At 34.6% G+C, this 19,461-nt stretch overlaps 1 protein-coding gene across 1 annotated transcript in view; it reads left to right on the top strand.

The window, feature by feature from the left end:
• Positions 1 to 19,180, top strand: part of LOC150104502 (SEC14-like protein 2) — a 32,014-nt gene extending 12,834 nt beyond the window's left edge. Inside the window, exons 3-12 of the mRNA XM_090395567.1 lie at positions 2,881 to 2,924; positions 4,813 to 4,875; positions 5,069 to 5,162; positions 6,157 to 6,251; positions 6,465 to 6,543; positions 6,836 to 6,916; positions 7,274 to 7,360; positions 7,575 to 7,681; positions 18,336 to 18,639; positions 19,056 to 19,180. Of these exons, the coding sequence (XP_090251693.1) occupies positions 2,881 to 2,924; positions 4,813 to 4,875; positions 5,069 to 5,162; positions 6,157 to 6,251; positions 6,465 to 6,543; positions 6,836 to 6,916; positions 7,274 to 7,360; positions 7,575 to 7,681; positions 18,336 to 18,639; positions 19,056 to 19,135 (1,034 nt within the window). The 3' untranslated portion in view covers positions 19,136 to 19,180. The remainder of the gene's footprint in view (positions 1 to 2,880; positions 2,925 to 4,812; positions 4,876 to 5,068; positions 5,163 to 6,156; positions 6,252 to 6,464; positions 6,544 to 6,835; positions 6,917 to 7,273; positions 7,361 to 7,574; positions 7,682 to 18,335; positions 18,640 to 19,055) is intronic.
• The last annotated feature ends 281 nt before the right edge of the window (positions 19,181 to 19,461 follow it).

Raw genomic sequence — 19,461 nt, 5'->3', positions numbered from 1 at the left:
TCCATTAATTTACAAATATCTTTGTAAATTAATGGAAGATTAAAGAATTAAATGTAATATTAGCATCCAATCTGTCTCAATTTTCATCTCAATCTGGCCATTTATAGTTACGAGGTTTGAAAATAAACGACAATTTGGGGAAAAGAAAAAACAATTTTTTCTTACAAGCAAAAACGGCTGTGGTTCGGATGTTATAATATGTAATGAATTATGCGTAGTATAAAAAGGCATGTTAAGACCTTTTAATAGTTGCACACAATAATTTCCAGGCATATTAACAAACGCTAACGAATTAACATTTTTTTCTAGTTTAATTTTTGTGTGTTTTTGGCCGAAAACCGTTCAAGTTGTCAATGAAATTGGAACAACACACACGCAGTTCGCATTAAATTGCGACGAGTTATTTTTCACTTCTAAATTAAAGATACCGAGAAATTAAATACTTGGTTAAATCCTTTATCCAAGTGTCAGCAAACAAAGTTTGCGCGTTAAGTATTTTCAGGACTGGGGCAACTCGTATAAAGAAGCTATTGACTTCACATCACTTGCCTTGGTATCCCATAATGCAAAGCACATCTCCTTGCGGACATGTATAATGCTATGCATTATGAGAAGGGTCATTACCCAGACCGGTTTCGACCTTTATTGAGGTCTCCTCAGTGGGAACGAGACCCGTAGGTGGTGATATTAAGGTTGACGTACAGGAGTCATATTTTTATATTTCCCAAAAGGTGTCACACCTTCGTATCTTTAATTTATAGTCTAACCAAGTGAAAAAACTTCCAATAACTTTCTCTAATCCAGAGTATTTTAATAATAAGATGAGGCAACTGGTATCGGAAAATATGATTTCAACCTTGGTATCACCTTTGAGTCTGACCCCCAGTGAAGAGATCTCAATAAAGGTCGAAACCGGTCTGTGTAATGACCTTTCCATAATGCATAGCATTATACATCTCCGCAAGGATGTGTGCTTTGCATTATGGGATACTAAGGCAAGTGATGTAAAGTCATTGGCCTCTGTATATGAGTTGCCCCAGTCCTGAAAATGATTCAGACGCAAATTGTTTGCTGACACTTGGATAAAGGATTAAACCAAGAATAGAATTTCTTGGCATCTTGAATTTATGGTATAACCAAGTGGAAAAACTTCCAACAACTATTTTTCACCTCTTACCTATTTCATCTTTAGAGAGGTAAAGGAGGCAACAACTTGGTTGGTATTATTGCTGATATTTGCTAATCGAAAGAAATTCCCCTCTGAGATCCGAGCAATAGCAATACAGCATCGGTCTCAATATGATTAAAAAGTAATCTACTTCCGAATCGAAGCCTTTTTTCCTTGGTATTTGATTCTCTGGTTTGCATATGAGAGGTCGACCAAGGACTTCAAAAATCGTGCGGTTTAATAGAGGTCCCAATTAGTCACATGGTAGCATAAATACAACAATCATCCGAAAAGAAGCATACTGGAATAGCACAAGTTATGTTATAACCTCGCATGCAAAGGATCATGGAAATTTGAAGGGTGATAAAGGTCTGGTGCAGACTATTATCGCTCATCCCGTGTACTTTCATGTACTATTTTAGGTATTGTGCGTGGAACCAAAAATTCAGGCATGTGGTAATGGGGATGCGAAGTGTTTTCTTAGTATATGTCTGTTTCCATGGAGATACGTCTGAATATCGCAGCCTGATAGAACACTGTCGCCATTGCATTTTCCCCCCCTCGCCCTGATCGATAGTGTTCAATCCTTCTGGGAGTGAAGCTTCACCCTTGTTGATTGCGTTGAAATTCCGTGCGACTCACAGTTATTGGGTGAAAACGCAATTATAGATGCACACGCCAGGTGGCAGTACAGTATAAACAAGAGGAGGAAATCCGTACACGACCTTGCAGCGACAAATAAGAATTAGCAGGGACAATTTTCATCACCGTCGTCTTAATAATTTAAAAAAAAAAAAAATACGTATAGTCACTCCCTGATCTTCCTGCAGGCAATTTTCGTTATTATTACATGGTTTCGAAGAGATTGCGGCATGTATATTTGTGAGAAATTTTTCCTGAATAGGACATCCTCATTTAAAAGTTAAATCTACGACCGCACTGGAAACTTCTGGAAACCGGACAGTTGGCGAACGTCAGCGAAAAGTAAGAATTCTGACGGAGATTGGATAAACCTCAAAGACTGGTACAGAAGCTGTTCCAGAAAACAGGACCGTGGTATGCGAATATACACAACTTTCTTAGAGATTAAGGCCCGCCCACAGCCTCTTAGTTGTAAACAGAACCACCCTCAAGAGTGAGTCTCTGAATGGATTGTAGGAATCGAATTTTTTTACCCGCCGAAGAATGATGGAGGAAAAAGGTTTAATCAGTGCTGGCGCTATGATTTTAGATGGCCGAGTCATGTCTCCAGAGGTTATTAGCACTGACTCATGACGTTTTCTTATGGCCATCATTCGAAATCTGTTGGAAGACGTCGTTTTCCATAGGGATCCTGGCAAAGTTTACAGTTGGTACAGTGTCTGGACCTCATGATGTTATACGAATGATAGATGGGTACGAACGCTATTCACTTTTTTTTTCTTTTTTTTTTTGTGGAAAAAAAAAATTGTGAATATTTTCATATTATGAAACCATTTAGAGCTTCCATATTGGGAATTCATGTATGGTGTTAAAGTATAAATTTGTTTAGGACAGAATATTCTATAAATGACGTGAGCCAATGAAATCAAGTTCGTGTGAACGTCAAATATCAAATAAAAACGAATAATACTTTGCTGATTAATTGAAAATCTCATATTTGAATATATTTTAATATTTTTCATACATCTGAACATTTCCATAAAGTAAGTAATTGATTTTCTTTCATGCAGCAAGAAATTTTAATATAAAGAAAGCCGAAAATATGCTAAGAGCGGTAAGTATCTAATTTGAACATTTCTTAACATTCCTTTGATGTGTTCAGTTTTAACTCTCATTCATGCAACGTAGTATTACTTCTAGAATTAAAATTCCAAAGTGATCAGCCAGTCGTATACAGTAAAGTTAGGGGGCGCCTCTGTAGCTCATGACGACATGAGCTGAAGAAGGCAGTTCAACCAATATCGTACGCAATGGCAGTGTTTTGCTTCAGGTACCTTTGGAACTTTTCCTGCTGAAGGTTTAACTGACGTCATAGCCTTAATCGCTTCTTCGGCCATCATTTCACCCGTTCGCGTGCAAACTGCTTGCGCTAATAAAATGCTTTGATTGCATTTAATGAACCGAAACTTGCACGCTAAGCCTAGCGTGCAGAGACAGCGATCAAATTCTTAAATTGAGTACTTTCTCTGCTGCCAAACTGAGATCAATTTCACGGTTGGTTTTTTGTAGTTTCATATCAATCTGAGATAGTAAGTGGGTGTCCCTATGCTAATTATTAGCAGAAGTAAAACTTGCTCTTTTCCAGCATGCAGGACTAGTTCAACTGATAATTATCGTAATCATAAAACATTCAGCATCATGAAGAAGATGCTACTTCAAAATATTACTGCAGCCGATATAATTTCTGTTTTTTTTTCGACAAATGAATGTCATTTCAGAGCATAGTTGGGTTGAATTATTTGTAAATAATTAGAGTGAAAAAACAAACAAAAAGAAAAAAGGGTTTCATCGTTGCCACAGCTGCTTAGGCTTCAATTCCAAAGAATAACAGCTTGTCCTGCCATCTATGAACTCATGCAAGAAACGGTGCTTAGGAGTGACATTAACACTGCTGGAAAATTGAAAATGATCTTTTTCAGACAGTTCAAGTATTTATTCCATCTTCGTATAATTCATGAATTAAAAAGATGTTTTTAGCTCAATAAAGACGCAGTTTCCAAAAATCTTTTGCGAATCAAATACTTATAAACTTTCAAGAGAAGTTATGCACGACATCTAGTGGTACAGAATAGAATTAAATTATTTTCATAGTATTGCATCTGGATTTGCAGGCCGATGTGAATTGAATGACAAATTTACTGTTATTTAATTTATATTTGCTTGCAAATCCTGATTTTAAGATTCCCTTCAAGTATTTTTATTTCTTACACTTAATATTGTGGTAATCACGAAAATGTTAAGAATTTGGAGAAAATATTTTTATTATTACATCTTTTGCAGGCCGATATGAATTAAGTGATAATAATAAAAATTTCTTCTCCAAACTCTTAACATTTCTGTGATTACCACAGTATTAAGCGTGAGAAATAATTCGTTTTAAGTGTACGAGGTACAAATTTCCAAATGGGAGGGAAAAAAAATAAAGAGAAACAGGGGAACCACCCAACGTCGATGGGGGTAGTTCCCCCCAAATTCTCTGAAAATCCAATACACCCAAAAACGGGTGTATTGAATTTTCAAAGAATGTGTTCTTGTCTGTCATTTGCGTGTGTTCACGGTCGGTTTGTCTGATTGTGAGGGGAAACCGGAGTACCCGGAGGAAACCTCACTCCACGGCCTAAGACCGACTAACTTAGTACGGAGTGGAAGTAGCGTGGAAAAATTTCCTAAGATGCTGGGGATCGAACTCCGGCCCTTCCACTCCGCAAGCAAGCACGCTGCACATGTGCTACCGTGGACCACGCTGTGGCACGTTAACAATCGGTTATAGCTTTGTAACTCGCTTTCTCTCACCATCGGTATCAAAACTTGGTTTAATGTTATTTTTTATTCCGTATATGGAAAAGGATTCATCTTCAAGTTCTTGCAATGCTTAGTTTGAATTAAGAAAATCATTGCGATGAAAATGAACGAAAGCTTAAACCAGTTTTATCTTTTTGTAGCATTTGCAATGGAGGAAAGAAAATAACATCGACAATTTCATCAATAATTACATTCCTAACGAGGTGAGTATTAATGTTGGCATTCAGTTTGAACTAATACAATTCTTTAAGGAGAAAAACATTTTTTTTTAAAATTAAAATGTGCAATATACTGCATCGACTGTCATTACTCCGGTGACAATAAACTGAAATATTAAATATATCTTTCTCATCCTCTAAAGTAAGTGTTTAAAATTTTGTTTTGTTCTCATTGTAGCTGCTAGAGAAGTATATACCAACCGGCATTCTGGGACATGATAAGGCAGGATTTCCGGTGCAAATCTTTCTCCTCACGCCGCTCGATATCAATGGTAAAATCCTTCGTGTATTGAAACTGTTTCTCCCAACATGTTACTCTTCAGCGGTGAAACTGTAATATGAAACCACGTTACAATCAGGATATCAAATAAGGTTGCTGAATATAGTTTATGGATACAGCTAACCATTCCGTCTTTGTAATTATCATGATGGGCCTTTTACGACTAACCCTAAAAATGTAGTTGACAAAAGTTGTTAACCCTAACCTAGTATTGGCAGGACCTTAAAAATGACTTTTCTTTCTCAATACATTTGTTTATAATTTTGAGAATTACAGAAACAAAAGCGTGAAAAATATATTCCAAAATAATCAAGAATGAATATTAGTGGACGTATTTTGGGAAATGGGGGGGGGGTATAGTAATCGTTAATATTTTAAAAATGAAACACTTACTAGTAGTAATTCAGTAGAAACAGCATCCATTTACGAAAATAATTTAAGTAACACAAACAAGTTTTTGCGCATGCGCAGTGTAATCGAATTAATGATTGTGTTGACGTCCAAGTAAATTTAACGTTTGGCTAGTTTGCGTATAAATAATAATAGCTAGTCATTTCATCTCCAAATTTATTTGCCTCTCACAGATTGAATTCGAGAATATTAACAATGGTTTTCGGAGTTCATCAGTTTAATATATAAAACGAGGTTCCAGGGCAGCTCGTCCAATTGAAAATAATTGGACGAAATGCCCTGAAAGCACCTGCGTTTGAGGTTATTCGCCCAATCCTATTACTTTTCTCGTCCAGTAGGTTAGTCAGTTGACATCGATCGGAAAAATTGAGATTGGACGAAATGTCCTACTGGACAAACTTATAAAAGGACAAAAAATCTTGGACGAGCTGCCCTCAAACCTAAAACAATATTTAATACTTACACTTAGCTGTTTCTTTTCTCGAATGTTATTTCACTGATCTGTGAGGTTTTTTCATTATTAGGGTTAGCCTGCTGTGCATTTTCTTTTCTAATGTAATTCAGTTTTCTTTCAGGTGCTGTAAAGACATTTACTGTCCAGGAAATACTGGACCGTTTCACGGTGTATTATGAAGAAGGAATACAACGTTCGAAAGAACAGTCTAGGAAGGTAAAATTTAATTTTAAAACTGACATCTTATTACAAATCAAAGGAAATAAAATTACTGCTATTGTACATAATTTCCTGAACAATTTTAAAGAAGTCTGCGCTAACTTAAATTCAGAATATTCGTTGCGATCCACACATAAATATTTCCACAAAATCAGAAGTTTGTTGTGATATTTTTTTCTTAGATTATAATTGAAATCTGTTTCTTTGTAGCTTGGAAAGATCGTTGATAAACATTCTTATATCATTGACATAGAGGGAGTGGATTTACTTTCGTGGACAAGCAGACGAGGTAATTTTTTTATCAACTTTTGCATGCTAGCTGTGACGTACTAATTTTAACACAACTGTTAGTGGTTGAAGATGATATATCGTCATGCACGTATGTTAATGAGTCCAGTCACGTGCCTCTTACTTATTTTGTAATTTAGGTTCATTTCTTGCACTTTACTTAAATAGTATTTTCTCCTCTAACATCAGACTTTTTCATTGATTTAAATCCACAATTTCTTGTCGATTTGAATGGTTATTCATGGAATGTCAGCGTCGTTAACGTAATCTAAAGCCTTGCAATGTCTTTTCAGTTGTCGTCTATCTCCTCGCAATGGCCAAAGTCTTTGAAGCCAATTATCCAGAAGTGCTACGCAAAGTGTATCTAGTAAATGGTAGGTTGCCGTTTTTTTTATTACAGTATCATTATTGACATTTGGGGTAGTAAGAACAGTTGCAAGTACTTTAAGACATATAATATAGTATGGTGACTCAAAAAAGTAAATGACAAATCTGTTTATTAACGCATGTGTGTGTATATAACACACACACACGGACTTTTTGTAATTGTACTTGAAATTTGGGAGGCTGTGTCTCACTAAATGTAACTACTATTACTCAAATTATTTTCACATCCTTTGTGCTGAACCAGTTAATTTTGTAAAGATTTCTTAGTTTTTAAGGAAATTTTGTACATCTTTTTAATATATTTATTATATTATAATGATTTTCATGTTGTATCAACCCTTCAGTGCCCCGGATGTTTGCCCTGGGTTACAGCTTACTAAAATACGTTCTTCCCCAACAAATACATGACAAGTTCGCCTGTTATAAAGCAGGTAAGTCTTCTTCGCCAGATGAAGATGTTATGTTTTCTAAATGCGCTGTCGCAAGCACAAAATAAAAAAAAAAAATCGGCATATGCCAAATTGAATACTACTATCTCTTGCATTAGCAGAGGATTCTAGCATAGAACTGCGTTTGCCTGTGTAACTTTAAGCGGCTCTTCTAAAAAAAAAAAATTTTTTTTTTTTTTTTTTTACTCCCAAATAGATCAAACAGCTGAAGCCTTACTGGCAGACTTCGATGCGAACGTCATTCCTGCCTACCTTGGAGGATCAAAGACGGACCCTGATGGTGACCCGCGCTGTGTGACACTGGTATGTAACCTGCTTATCTTGAGCAGATAAAGCTTTCAGAATAATGTCCTTTCGCAGTTATAAGTCACTTTCTTCCCTGTCAAAACTGCCACATCCTCTGATCACTTTTTCTTTACTTACTGCGCAAAGAATTAAAGGGACGAGTAGAGCAACTCAGGGGTCCCTATTGTAGTTAAGGAGAAACCAAAGTAACCCTCTAAATCGTGGGTATTTTCATGCGCCAACATTCCAGTAAATGTATTATTGTGAATACGTTATTGAATCTACTGCAGTGTGATAGCAAAATAAACTAAATTGTAACCCTGCTGATATATATTTTTGATTTGCAGTGGGCAGTCTGTAAGAGTCTTTATTTCTTGATTTTTTTTGGGGGGGGGGGATACAAATTAGGTAGTCTTAATTTAAAACAGTTTCTGCCTGCATCCATTTTTGCAGATAAGTTTATTTTACCCAACGAAGTGATATATTTTCAGTTTTAGAAACAAGGACCAGCAAATTTAGGTTTGAACTCAACTTTCAGGACTACGAGTCCATTTACAGAAATTTTTTTTTAATATATCAGTAGCACCATTTGTTAAAAATCGGATGCGTTTCAGTAGATATTATCTTTCACATTTCTTGGGAATTTCAGACTGCAGGGGGCAGCTGATTGTAATTCTGGTCGGGCGTGGATTGCCGTAACAAGCAAATATTCGTAAGATACGATATCATTGACCAACCGTTTAACTAATAGATTTTAAAGAAACCATGAAGATTATTTTCAGATTTTGACCTCGTGGCAGAAAATGCAATGTTTTAGTTAAGATTCAGGACTTTGTGCTTATTAAAAATCAGCTAACATGTTGAAAGCCCATCTTGTTTTCAGTCTTTTAGGAGAAAAAAAAGAAGTGTGAATGTAAAACAGAATCTTGGAACTCGTTTCACCCAAGTGGAACTATTGAGATAATCATTTGTCTAAGCCCATTGATTCTCATCACAACGAACATGAAGATTATTCGTTTAGAATCAGAAAATTATCAATTCGTGTTCGCTTATAAATAATTAATCCCTCTCTCTTACTTTCGGGATTAAAATGATCATTAGAACATCATAACCTTTGACTAACATTTATGAACTTTAACCCCCCCCCCCTCTTTCATTTCTCAATAAGCCGAGAATCCATGACTTTCACTTTTCCAAACCTCATTTCTGAACATTTTCGCCGAATTCTTTGCTTAGTACTTTAAAAATATCGAATGTATGCAGCGAATTAGGCCACAAATAGCATTTGCCCGATATTTCAGTTGTATTCCACCTTTCGAATGTGGGAGTCGGATTACCTGTTCAGAATTAGGCGTTAAAATACAAACCAATAAAAGACGTATGTTGACATAACCGCTTACACGTATGCTCAACCAACTGGTTGTTTTCGTATTTGAATTCCATTCTTTTGCTAGTTGAATTATTGTTCGTAAATCTTTTCATTTCACATGCCTAAGTCAGTATTGATTGGGCTACCGATTTTTTCCCCCATCTTGAAGGGTTACCTCATTATTCTCCAATCTTGAATCAAGAGTTGTGAATCTGAGAGCGGGATTAGAAATACAAATTAAAATTGGTTTGAACATTCTTTTTCTCTTCAAGGATTAGGCATGCGCCTGTTGCGGCTTCTATATCAATCCACCCTAAATAGATGCACTTCCCATTTACGGCGTGAATATCTAGTTCTTTTTCTTATATGATCCAATTTTGTGCATTCTTTGTTTTTAAAAATCTGATCTCTGCAGCTTGTATTTGACTTCCATCTTTCTAAACCATATATAATACAGTGGGAGTAGCCATCACTTTGTAAATTCGAGTTTCTGGTCTTATACTTGTAATTGTTCCACAGATTTTCTGAAATTTATCTTTTAGATTTATATTATTATGCAGCCTAAATATAATTAAACTGTTCTTTTGTTTATGGCTATTTTTGATCTAACAGATCTCGACCTTTAAATGCCATCTTCGTTTCTTGTAATATAATCTGCATACAGCATTGTATCGATGACAGTTCTGATTAACAAGATACCTTGTTTTCCGTAATCATCATACTTTTAATGGATTTAGGCCTCAGAAGTCATCACTGAATCTCTTTAGAGTACATCCTGCTCCCCTTCCCCCAATGGTTTGTAATTTAATACTTATTTTGGTAATCTTTTAATGTGTTCGATTTATTTATATTTTCTATCGCTGATTCCTTGTTTAGTATTGCAGCTTTTTCTCATTTCAGCTGTTATTGTCCAGATTTCACTTCCATACAATAGGACTAGTATATACAGTGATGAGCTATAAGGAGCCATTTGTTAAATTTTTCTGAAATTTGCGTGCCCCTTGTTCTTGTTTACTTTTTTTGAAGCATATTAAGCGACAAACTCATACGGTAACCTGACCAAAATTAGTCTATTCGGCAGTTTATAGATTATTTGGAATTATTGTTTCGACTCCTCTATACCGAATGCGCCCAAGTTTGAAAATAAAATAAGCGCATGCGCTATCTTTACCCTTCTCCTTCTGGTAGCCAATCAAATGTTTTATAAAAGATTTCATTCTTATTATATTTTGATAGTTAAAAAATGTTTTTCTTGTGTAAGATAAATTAATACAGTTGATTGTGTGCAAATATTTCATTAAAAATGAAAGCTTTTAGAGGTTGATTGTCCTCTCGCACTTTTTGATTGGAATTTGTACACAAGCTAATAAAAGTTTTTGTGTGAAGTATGTCTGTATTAATGAAAGATTTTTGCTCGACGATGCCACTCCTTTGTTAAAATTTCCATAGCTCACCACTGAGTATATACTATTAATCTAGATTAGGTTTATATCTTTTTTCATATATATGCAATTATACATCCTAGGTAGTTAATGAATTTATTTGACTATTTCGTTTAAATTATTCTTCAGCAAAGTGTTTAATACCTTGATGGGAATTTTTATTTATTTAAATGGAATAAAGAGTTGCTGAAAGGGGACATCTCTCTCGGATATGATAGGTCCTAATAATTGAAGCTTATATATTTGATTATTTTCATATATATACATACACACACATTTATAGCTTTTATTTATTTAATATTTCAAAAGAAGTACTGCTTCAAAGTCAATATGTGTTCTCTTCTTTATTATCAATACATGATCTTCCTTTTATGAATCCATTTCGTGCTTCTAGAATAAAGCCTTCGGAATGTACCTCGATATAATTTTTAGGGCCATCTCTATTACCTTTTAAAAAAGAAAATGATAATCACTATTGCTTTTTACCCCCATTCCATTCTATTGGTGGGTTACTCGTTGAATAGATTTTATTTTATTTAAAAAATGAGTCTTTCTTTAAACCTTGTTCCTGCACATTTATAATTCTGAACCTAAATTATCTGTTCCGGGCGATTTCCCTTTTATTGAATGGTTTGCCAGTCCACAATTTTGTGTTTAAGTTTACGCTTTCTCTAGTATCTGTACTTATATTTAGAACATGACGTAAACGTCTTTCAAAATCTTATAAGAATCGTGGAAGAAATTTGTTTCTAATCTTTTGCTGCTTAACCATTTATGATATGGTTCTTTTTCATTTTGATTGTATCGTTCCAATCTTCGTTTTATTGGTATTTCCTTAGCTGCTGTATTCTGATCTTATTTTAACGAGGAAGTAAAGACTACTTTGATGTCTGTTCGTTTAAGATAATCTAATATTGATTTCCATTTTCAGATGGCCGATTCTATTAAAGCTGCTTCTTCTTGACTTCCCGTATTTGGCGATTGTTTGCCTGTAACCAGAGCCGTATTCATGGGTGTGCGAACTGTGCGGTGGCACAGGGCCCCGCGCAGTTTTTATGTATTTTCTTGGTAAAATAAACACCGAATTTTTCATGAAAATACATTAAAATCATACTGATAACGGTGCGTCGTTCTTTCGTTGGCACTGCACCGTGTTACTTCTCGCCCAATATCTCATGGCCAGAGCCATACCGGCGGTCTGGCTCTGTTGTTCGATGAAATAACATTAGGATAAACAGTAATTGGTATAGGGAATAAATTTTAAGATCGTAGCGGTAGTATTTGATACTACTCTAAGATATATGACAGTATCGTACAACATAGTGTTAAATAGGGAAAAGTGCATTTTAAAACAGGTGTTTTGATTTTATGAACAAGTATGTACACGTACTGTCATGGCCATTTTTGTATGTGACATTACTTGCAAAACATCTTAGAAAATATATTTTGTAAACTGGTTTCAGGTTATCCGACATCAGAATTTTTCTTCAATAGCAGTTTTCAATCTATATTAGATTTATTTATTTTCTAATATTATATATTGTAGATATATTTTATTTATCAGGTAAGTAATTGTTTTAATTTGTATTAACTTATTTTATAATTAAATCTATCGTATTTAATTCTAGAGTATGACTAGTCGTAAGAGAGATTATTATGGAAGAAAATACCCAAGTGGGCATGAAAAACCAAAGAGAAAACAAGAAAAAGAAACGGCTGAGGAACGTCAAACAAATTCACTGTTTAAATTTATGAAGTTGAACTCATATATTTGTTCAGATATATCAGTTGATAACGGGAGTTCTGAAATAACTGCAAACAGTTCTTCGGCTTCAACATTAATTAATAATGAGAGTTCTGAAATACTCAAAGGTAGCGGAGAACATGACGCATTTGGTCAAACAATGAGTATTGAAGATCCTAAAACTGAAACACCAGAGGAAGGTGAACTATTTACTATTGATGATCCAGCAACATGGCCCAAAATTTTGAACAACGCAACACTAACACAAATTACACAACGTGGCCCACCGTTTCCTCCGACTGAAAACGATTTTCCAAAAGATGACAACAAGAGGTGTTTTTCCACAGCTCACTATGTTAGGACAATTGCAAACGGAGAGAAGCAAAACAGAAGATGGCTTGTATATTCAAACTCTATTTTTTGTTGCAAATTATTTTCTTTTGATGATGATAATGGCTTTTCTGACTGGCGACATGTAAGTGAAAGATTAAAGTCGCACGAATGAAATCCATGTATTCATGGACACAAATCGAATGTAATTTAAAACATCACAATACAATTGATCATGCAAATCAAAATGTCATAAAATTTGAAGCATAACGGTTAAGAAATGTTTTAAGACGAATAGTAGCAGCAATTCTTTATTTATCCGAACATAATTTTGATACTTTGTACACAGCCCATAATGGTAATTGTTTTGGAATCATAGATAGAAATAATTGCAAAATTTGATCCACTCTTTTAAAAGATCATTTAATGCGATGTTGGGGAACAAAATTCGTATCTATCATCCATCGTGCAAAATGAATGATTTGTTGATATGGGAACCAAAATATTGTAAATATGATACGACAGCAAAGTACTATTCAATAATTTCATTAATATTTAGATTTTTACATATATTTAAAGCAGATATTGAAATTCATTAACACTTTTTAACAACTGATGACTCTAGTAAAGGTATATATGAAAATATAAAATCACTTTTGAATAAATTAAATCTTAAATTGTCAGATTGTAGAGGGCAAGGGTATGATAACGGAGCATATAAGGGAGTCGGTGCTTACATTTTAAATGAAAACGCATTTTATTCTCCTTGCGCCTGTGATTATTTAAATTTGATTTTTAGGGGATGTCGCTAAATTATAGCTATAATTTTTTTAACGTTATACAAAAAATATAATCATTATTTGCTGCCTCAACTTCACGTTGGGACTTAAAGAAATTTGTTAAACAATTAACTCCAAAACCGTTATGTGACACAAGATGGGAATGTAGAATAGAATCAGTTAGAGCTGTACGTTTTCAAATGCACAAAAAAAAAAATTATCTAAAACTGCATCAGATAATACTATCAAAGTAGAAGTGGTTTCAATATATGAACAAATAGATTCATTTGAGTTTATGCTAAGGCTTGTAATTCGGTATGAGCTTTTGTCAAAAATTAATTTAGTAAGTAAAGTATTACAAAATGCAAAAATTCCCATGGACGTAGCAACTAAGCATATTAAATTAACGAGTTAGTGCTGTACTTGGAAGAGCAGAGAATATCAGGATTTGATAGCTGTCAAATCTATTAGAAATAGAAATTAAATTTAAAGAAAGTCGAGTACGTGGAAGAAAAGTATTTTTTTGATTATGAAACGCCTGATGAATCTCACACAGGTGATAACAAAGATAATTTAAGATACTGCTGCACAATCTGTCAAAAATATATTTGAATTTCGTTGATTTGATATGAAATTAATAGGAAAAATTTTGCTGCAACAGCTGTATCAAAAATTAAATACAGATGTTGATGAATCAATAATTTTTAGAAATATTGTTCCAGAAGATGCACCCATTAATATTTTAAAATTCATAATTGCAAATAATTTGTCAGATATTTATCCAAATATGACTACGACATTTAAAATAATATTAACCAGTCCAGTTACGGTCATTTGTCAAATTAAAAGTGTATGCGATCTTCAATGTCGTCCCTGGCCATAATATTGCAAAAAATTTGAATTTTGATAGCGTTGTAAATGATTTTATTGATAAGCGCATTATGTTAAATTTTATTTAATATATTAAGATTTCTTTTAAGTTGTAATACATATATTTCATTCTTCATAGTAAAAATGGATATTTTAAAATAAATCATTGTTCTGGCGTATTTATATGATAATAAAATAGTATATCATGTACATACAAACACATTTATTTTTTTTCCTTTACTTAAATTAATGCGCATAAATATTTTTCATATTTGATTTAATAAAATATTCTTCCATTTAAAATTTTCATGAATGTTACTAACTTTCAGGGGCCCCGCTTTTCCATTTCACACAGGGCCTGCCTGTAACGTTTTCTGCCCATCTCATCCTCGTGATCGGTGTCCCTTTGGTTTATATTTCCAGGCGATATTTGGCCATCTCTCCTCATTCATTATTTGTGATGTCTTCTGTTTTCTTATATAGCCTGGGAGCGGTCTTAGAAACTTCACTTGTCTTTTATCTCGTTCTCCCCAAGTCCATGTTTCAGAATTGGTTTGTTCTCGACATCTGTTCAAAGTTCTTATGACTGCTAGGAATTTCTGCTTGTTATTTTTATATGCAAAGTCGATTTCTCCTTTGGGGCTTATGCAATTTCTTTACCTTGCAATCTACTGAGCTTTTCATGTCATACTGTTCTGCTCAATACGTGTAGATTTTTCTGTAATTGGTCTTCATTTTCAGCAAAAATAACTTGATTCTCAACATAAAAAAAAGGATGGATAATTCTTTATCTCCTATGATTTTGTTTTTCCCATATATATTTTTTGAAGAGTATTGGTTTTAATTTTAATATAGCTTGCTTCCATTATATATGTATTTGCTATTGCTTTTGTGGAGCTTTCAGTTCATACAGTATATTGATTTGATCATATGCGTTCTCATAATCTTCCAACATGGCCTTCGTAGATTAAATTCTATTCTTTTTTCTATAATTTGTTTGAGTATAAATATACGGGATCTATGCAGATTGTTCCTTTCCTAAAGCTGCATTGTTCTTCTCCAGTAATTTCCTCGACCCCTGCTGTTAATTTACTTCTAATTAGATATAATGATATTCCCTTCTTCCCATAGTCTGTTTAATTGAAATGGTTTAGAGCTGTATTTATTCCGTTTCCTATTTTTTTAGATCATTTAACTGTATTGGTTCTTCACTTGTTTAGAAGCTGGGCGTAGTGATTGGTTCCCTTCTAATTGTAGAATATCCTTTGTTTCTTCAGCCATTTTTTATGATATGATAGTTCTTTAGCTGAGGTCCATTTATGTCATGCTTTAATCTTGATACAAAATTTCCCTTCCTATGGTTTTGTCGTTTAACCCTTTAAGGTACGTTTCTTTTCTCTTTCTTGCTTCCGAGTCCTTTCCTTTATCTTCGCATTTTTGTTCCTATGCTGCTTGTTTGAATGGCAAAACATTAATTTCCTTTGATACACCAAGATAGTAAGAGCTCTATCTTAAATTGCTCCAGCTTTTGTGTTCTTGTATTGTTTCTATTTCTCTGGTTTGGGATCTTAATAGTACTGATTAATAAAGAGGGGTCTGAGCCAGTATTGCATCCTCTGCAGTTTTTTACCCACTATTATATATATATATATGGTCAATGATGCTTTTATATCCTCTGGCTTCCTATGCATATGGGAAGCCAGAGGATATAACTATTATAGGCCACAAATTCCCTGAGTTCTCGTCCATTGTTATTTTTGGTGTTTCTCCTTCGTTACCTATTAAATTTAAAGATTTATTTGATCCAATTCTAGCATTGAAATCGCCTGCAATGATTAAGTAATCTTGTTTGTCTTCTGATGCATATCTTCCTATGATTGTAATAAATTTCTTACACAAGTCTAGTCGTGATTCAATTTTGTCTTTCCATTTCTTACACCTGCACGTTTAATATATGTACTCCAATGTGTATATATTAAACTATAGTCGTGAAGAGCCTTGATTGTTTTCTTTATCTCTGAAATTATTGCTATTTCTGTTAGAGCTTTTTGTATTTCTTCGATTTTGTGATTGATGCCTCTTATATGTTTACTATTCCGATCCGTATCCAGTTAAGTCTTTTTTTCTACTTTCGTTTCGGCTGCCCGGTTTTTATTCCCTTGAAATTTATCATCTGGACTGGTTACCAACCATCCGCACCCTAGTCTGGTGATGGGGCTGCCATCTTAGGGCCTCCAGACATGCCCGCTTATTGGGTATTCACAGCTAACCCCACCATTTCTGATGGGCATTTCCTCTCCGTTACTTGGGGACCCGCTTCGTCGCAGTAGCTCTGCTCTAAGTCTGTTAAATAAAATATTTCATCTTCCTCCTGTTACGAATCTAGGACAAGATGGCCTTTTTAGCAACTCATCTTCTTGGGTATTCTAATATCCGGTGTAGTTCTCAAGACTTCCATAACCTGCTGATCTCTTTCTTCTTGTCCATGCAGCGATGTTGGTTTTAATTAAATACAACCGTCTGCCTTTTTATTGCTCCATTTACTTTGGAAAATGTTAACATTATTTTCTGTATGAATGAATTTCTTCTTCGTTGGGCAACCTCCAGTCTTTACTGGGAATATGCATGAATGAAATAATATCTCGGGGACATCTTCGTCTAATTGCTCCTGTTCTCGCCTCTTAAGGTAGAATTCTCTTCTTCAGTATTTTGGCATGAACTTATTCCCTAATTGTGATAGTCATGCTTACTTCTTCAGGATGGGAATCGAATGGCCGTTCAATGAACAAATCATTCGTGAAAGTTCTATTGGGATTTTATTTGATGTAATAATATGGAAAATCATTTTCTAGAACAATTCTTTATAGTCAAAGTTTGACTGTGGAAAGGAAATAAAGAATCCATCCAGTTGGTCATCCACTTTCTATTGTTTCATTTTGCAAGAAATTTAGATCTCTCTTGTTTTCTTGAGATAATCCATTTCATGTGTGCAGGTTTTATCTTCTTGCTTTCATAATTCCACAGTCGGAGTCGTTTTCTTTTGGTTTAGAAATCTTACATTGATTATACACAGCCCATTCATTTACTGATTGTAGATGAATTGTATTTATATATTTATTCGTTTTTGATCTTATAGAATTTTCTTCTTTTCTTCTCCCCACAGTTTTCCGGGGAGTTAATTTCTGTAGAAGTGGTACACTGGTCGTCTTAGACTTTGCAATGCTAGGAGAATTGTAAGCTGCATAAATTTGAGACTCCTAGCATTGCTGGTATGCACCTCCATTCCAAAGATACTATTAGGCCAGTAGTTGCATAATCAGTCTTTGCACCACCAGCGTGCAATGGGATTATCATATGCTCTTCCCTGTTCTGTGACTCAAATTATATAGCTTAGTCAAAGAAGCAACCACTTTAGCTGAACACCCTTTTAGCATCCATGCTACCATTTCGTCAAATACCCGAGTTTCATCACCCAGGGCGCTCAGAGATGGAAGCAACTAGTAGAACCAGATCGATACCGGATAGGAGATTCTTGATAAAGTCATACCATTTTCAGTTTTTTTTTTTTTAAATCGTGGTGATCTTATGATTCTAAAAGCACAAGCAATAATGAAACTGTTTGTTTTACCGGGGGATCAATTTCAAGCCATTAATATATGCGTAACATGTTTTACTTTTAAATAATGGATTTAACTACAGAAGCATTATCACTAAAGATTCAAATATATATCGTATAATGAAAGTGAGCAGACAATCACGTAAATAAATAATCTTTTGTTTCAGTGTCTAGGTTCCCCCCCCCCCTCTTGTTCTATGATCATTATGTAGTTTATTTTCTTATGGAGAAAGATCCAAAAGCCATATTTTTCCCTTTTCTTTACAAGACGTGTGTGAAATATAAATGAAGGGTCTCCGCTAATTCTTTTATATATACCAGACAACTGTCCTTTGCGTTTTCCAGAATAAATCGTCCTTTTTACTGGTGGATCTATTTCAAGCCATTAATATATGCGTAACATATTTTACTTTTAAATAATGGAAAGATGATATTTTTGAAGATTAGGATACCCGCGAACACGAAAAACATTACATGGTCTCATACCCTGCAGTTTATTGTATTATTTTATTGCACGTGCAGATAAGCCAAGGAGGTAAAATTCCGCAGTGTCATTATTTCGACTCCAGGAAAAAAGATTTCTTCAATAGCTCCGAAATGCAGCAGGCCATCGTCCAGAACAAAGATGTTTTGGAAGAAGAAGTGATGGTCGAGAAGCCAGGAACGACAATCAGGTGGGAGTTTCTGACCTTGGATAAAGACATTGGCATCGGGCTGTACTTTAAAAACGACAATCACCACAAGGAGGAGCTCATCGAGAAGAAAAGATTCGCCTGCACCGAAGGACCAGAGGCCGGGCAGTATTTATGCAATCAGCCAGGAAAGTGTAAGTATTTTGTTCCGATGGGGTAAACTGTTTTTTTTTTTTTTTTGGAGATGTTAATTAACTTAATTTTCCTCTTGAGTACAAAATCTGTTATGTCGTTTAGATTTAAGTAAAACAGATTTTTCCCAAATTGCGTCGGTCGGGAAATGATTGTTTTCCTTAGGCTGAATAGAAATCACAGCGCCTTCTCTTGTAAAAGAAGTTATGGCTATGTAGGAAACTATTTTTCCATGCTCCCTAAATTGCACGCGTTTAGACCGAACAAGTAACTACTTGAAATAAAGGGAATTACATATTTTGACTAAAGTTACACTTTGAACTTTTCTCGACTTGAAAGGGATGTTTGTAAACCAGTAAATTCATTCTTTCCATACATCAATTTGTGTGTCTTAATCGTCTTTTTTTTATTTGTATAGATGTCCTGGTTTTCGACAATTCTTTCAGCTGGTTCCGACGGACTAAATTGGCGTACCGCGTGGATTTATACTGTCCCTAGTGAATGCAGTTCTGCCACTTCTACCGTCGTAGCCGGAGAATTTCTTTCGAAATTTAATGCAGTAGTCATTAATGAACTTTGTAAAAAAAAGAAAAGACGTCCATGTCTGCTACAAACGTTAAGATTTTAGTTTAGTCGTATTTACGCGAATGTAAGATTAACGACTCGGTTGTTTAAGGAAGCAAATATATATTAAAAAATTGTTAGTTTACACGTGCTGTTCCAGTTGACTATTTTGTGTGAATGTTATAAAGACATCATGAACACCTTAATTTGGCATTTCCCGCTGGTAAAATGGAATTGCGTGTGAAGACTTCCCCTTGGAC

This window comes from Typopeltis vanoorti, chromosome 7, assembly GCF_054136105.1.
Source record: "Typopeltis vanoorti isolate ZY-2024b chromosome 7, IOZ_Tvanoo_1.0, whole genome shotgun sequence".
Lineage (NCBI taxonomy): Eukaryota > Metazoa > Arthropoda > Arachnida > Uropygi > Thelyphonidae > Typopeltis > Typopeltis vanoorti.
Note: the sequence above shows the minus strand (reverse complement) of the source record. Positions and strands in the feature narration are given on the sequence as shown.